Genomic DNA, 3,639 nt, shown 5'->3' on the forward strand with positions numbered 1-3,639 from the left:
TATTAAATTTATAACAATTTTTTATTTTAATATTATTTTTTTCATAAAAGAATCGTAAGCCTTTGACAGTAGAAGAAATGTATGAGGATGTTAGTCAGGATCATGCCAAAAAGACTGTTACAATGGAAGTCCATCCTCATATACCTGGACCATTAATGGCTTCAGTTCATCCTTGCAGGTAACTTTATGTGAATAAACTGTTATTTAAGTTAATATTTTTGTTAGTATACAAAATTTTCACTGATATAAAATTGTAGACATGCTGAAGTAATGAAGAAGATTATTGAAACTGTAATGGAAGGTGGTCGTGAGCTTGGAGTACATATGTATTTGATAATATTCCTCAAATTTGTGCAATCTGTAATTCCTACAATCGAATATGATTACACACAAAACTTTATGCTGAATGCCTCTGGTTAGGAGCTTTATAAATTTTCATTGTACCTTAAACGTGATTTTAGTTTATAAGCGTATAATAAGTAACGGAACTAAGAGGATTGTGAAGCATATAATATAATAAATACATTTCAGTTCAGAAAACTATACATATATATGTATGTATGTGTACCTCTGGAAGATATTTGAATATAAAATTGTATTTAGCTGACTTTAGTTTATTGAATTAGTTCTTAAAATTTCGTTATAATTTTTTATTTTGTTACTTTATAAATCTTGCAAAAGTAGAAAGTAATTAATATTTTCTAAAAAAAATTACAAATTTAAAATGTTTTAAATTATAGACATAGAGGTGTAATAAAACTAAATTTTATATAATTTTTATGTAATTAAAATATATGGTTGCACTAAGTGTGTTTGTGTGTATGTACACACATATATACAGATATCAATAAAAGAACGAAAAAATAACAATATTTAAATCTGAAAACAAGATTTTGTGTTTCTCTAAAATCAGTTTTTACCCATAGAGTTTAACTTTGACGTTTTAAATGGCTGGTAATTGTATAAGATAGTTTAAAATTCTTACATCAGAGATCGTTGCTTTTATTCAGGTTTAAAATGGCGGTACTTGTACATGTTGTATTTAAATGTCACTACAGATTTATTGAGTCGAATTTTTGTAAGTAAAGATTACTCGCATTATATTTAATATGACTTTATGTTTAATATACTATTGAATATGCTATTTCTTATCATTTTATCTTTCGTAGGTTAAGAAGAGTGTTTAGTGATAAAAGTTCAATTAATTTGTAACTCAAAAGAATATTTGAGAAAAAATGTCGACTTTATATGATCAGATAAAATTGCTTTACGAACAATCCTTATATTCAAATGTTATTTCGCTTGTAAGTAATAGGTAATCAAAAATATTTTCCTTAAAATTTAATAACAATTAATGAAGTATGGAAATAAAATTATGCTATATTAATAAAGACATAGTCACTTAATATGTCACATAATTTATGTTGTTACTTAATTCGTATTTGATAAAAGATGAAATTTAATAATTTAATATAATTGTTTCCATATTACAGGCAAATTTGGTTTTATCACTGAGTGAGCATAATTCAGATTTATTGCCAATACATGGGAAATTCCATATATATGTTTATTATGCAGATGCTCATTTTTACTTGGGAAAATATAAAAGAGCTGAAGCACTTTATAAGAAATCTTTGCAATTTCGCAAATGTTTATTAAAATCTAAAGGTGCTACAAAACCTTTAGAAGGTCAGAAGGATTTGCCAACTGATGTTGATATAAAATTTCAAATTCATTTGTGTTTAATAAAATTAAAGAATTCTCAAGAAGCACTTCAGGTGTTACAAAGTATTCCTGGTAAACAAAGAACTCCAAAGGTATTTTTAATGAATTCTAATATTAATGTTTAGTTGCATTTATAAATGAATTTTCTTTTCTTTTAAGGTAAACATGGCACTAGCAAAAATGTTCCAAGAACAAGGAATGGAGCGCTCTGCAATTACTACTTATAAAGAAGTTTTAAGAGAATGTCCATTAGCTTTAGAAGCTGCAGAAGGTCTCCTTTCCCTTGGAGTAAAGGGAATTGAAGTAAATTCACTAATTGTGAGTTGTGCATCCAATTTATCAAATTTAGATTGGTTGAACACATGGATCAAAGCTCATGCACATATACATAATAGAGAATATACCCATGCAGTATCAACATTAAGGTCTTTGGATAATGTTAATCTACTAAGAGATAATTTTAATTTATTGACAACAATGGGAGAATGCTATTATTATGCAGGAGATGATAAAAATGCTTTATTATGTTTACGAAGAGCCAGGATTATAGAACCAGATGTTATGAAAGGGTAATCATTTCTAAAAGTATATTATTTACTATTTTACTTTATAAAGTTATACTTCACAAAATTTTGTAACTTAAGTATTTAGATAAAATGAATATTTTAAATTTACATTATTAAATAGGGTTGACGTTTATGCAGCAGTATTATATAAAACACACCATATTAAAGAACTTGAAAGACTGATTCCAATAATAACAGCAAGCAATGAATGTACTGGAGAAATATATGTTGCCATGGCATACTCTCTTTATGTTGCTAGAAAACTTGGTAGAGCAAACACTTTAACAGCACAAGCCTTAAACATAAACCCAAATGATATAGAAGCAACAATTCTTCGAGGAAATATTCTTATAGAACAAAAAAAGTACCAAGATGCATTGTTCTTTTTTAGACATGCGGTACAACTAAAACCATATCGTTATGAACCACATAAGGGTTTGGTAGATTGCCTTGTAGGAATGCATAGATTACGAGAAGCTCTCAACATTGCAAGTGGATCTTGTAAACAACTAGGACATACTGCAAGAGTTCTTACGGTATTTAACAAAAATTAGTCACGTGAATTTATTTTAATGTAGAAAACATGAAATTGATTATAAGTAACATGTTAGTTTAATGTACTAAATAACTAGATATACATATTTTAAAAAGATTAGAAATTAAGAAAACAATTTTTGTATAGCTGTATGCATCTGTACTTATGAAAGATCCAGTTTCTGTTGGTAAAGCAAAAAATCTTTTGGAAAAAGCATTACTTCAAGATGAAGTTTATCTACATGCTGTTTATTTATTAGCCGAAATATATGAACAAGAAATGAATTTAGAAGCTGCGATTGCGTTATTAGAAAGGCAAGTGGAAATCCAGCCAACATGCAAATTGCATCAGATGCTTGGAGATTTATGGGCAAGAGTTCATAATGAAGAAAAGGCTTTAGATCATTATGCAATTGCTTTAAAGTAGGTTTTTTAAATTTATAGACATAAATAGTGTAAATGTAAATATTAACAAAAGATATTTAAATTTAATAGAAATATTGTACAATATAATTACCACACGTTTCTATCTACCAATTTATATAATGTAATAATCTCACATAAATCAATACAACGTTTTAAATTAGTTTAGATCCAAGTAATAGAAGAGCGTTGGAAGGTATGCACAGACTAGATAACTCTTCAAATAAATTAGATTCGGCTTATTATATGACTGTGGGTGAAGAACAAACAGATACAACCTACGATGTTGGTGATGGCTTACCAGATACTGATAATGATGAAGCGCCTGATGAAAGTGAAACCGAAGCTATGTGGTCGGATATGGATCTTGAGGCAAATAGTCAATAATATA

At 27.9% G+C, this 3,639-nt stretch overlaps 2 protein-coding genes across 2 annotated transcripts in view; both read left to right on the plus strand.

Moving 5' to 3' along the window:
- LOC108578526 (ubiquitin-like-conjugating enzyme ATG3) overlaps positions 1–420 on the plus strand; it is a 2,282-nt gene extending 1,862 nt beyond the window's left edge. Inside the window, 2 exon segments of the mRNA XM_017941883.1 lie at positions 15–178; positions 258–420. Of these exon segments, the coding sequence (XP_017797372.1) occupies positions 15–178; positions 258–420 (327 nt within the window).
- Positions 421–1,235: 815 nt separating this feature from the next.
- LOC108578574 (anaphase-promoting complex subunit 7) lies at positions 1,236–3,635 on the plus strand. Its single transcript, XM_017941942.1, has 6 exons — positions 1,236–1,304; positions 1,494–1,817; positions 1,885–2,294; positions 2,413–2,827; positions 2,974–3,248; positions 3,413–3,635. Exons 1-6 carry the CDS (start codon positions 1,236–1,238, stop codon positions 3,633–3,635), a joined length of 1,716 nt encoding a protein of 571 aa, XP_017797431.1.
- Positions 3,636–3,639: the final 4 nt, after the last annotated feature.

Source organism: Habropoda laboriosa, unplaced genomic scaffold (assembly GCF_001263275.1).
Source record: "Habropoda laboriosa isolate 0110345459 unplaced genomic scaffold, ASM126327v1 scaffold32, whole genome shotgun sequence".
NCBI lineage: Eukaryota > Metazoa > Arthropoda > Insecta > Hymenoptera > Apidae > Habropoda > Habropoda laboriosa.

What these genes read in the sequence shown, in the direction of transcription:
- LOC108578574 (XM_017941942.1), top strand. Translation starts at nt 1,236, where the DNA reads ATGTCGACTTTATATGATCAGATAAAATTGCTTTACGAACAATCCTTA. An exon ending in GTAAACAAAGAACTCCAAAG is followed by an intron (nt 1,818 to 1,884) that starts GTATTTTTAATG and finishes TTTTCTTTTAAG; the next exon opens with GTAAACATGGCACTAGCAAA. An exon ending in CATTATGCAATTGCTTTAAA is followed by an intron (nt 3,249 to 3,412) that starts GTAGGTTTTTTA and finishes GTTTTAAATTAG; the next exon opens with TTTAGATCCAAGTAATAGAA.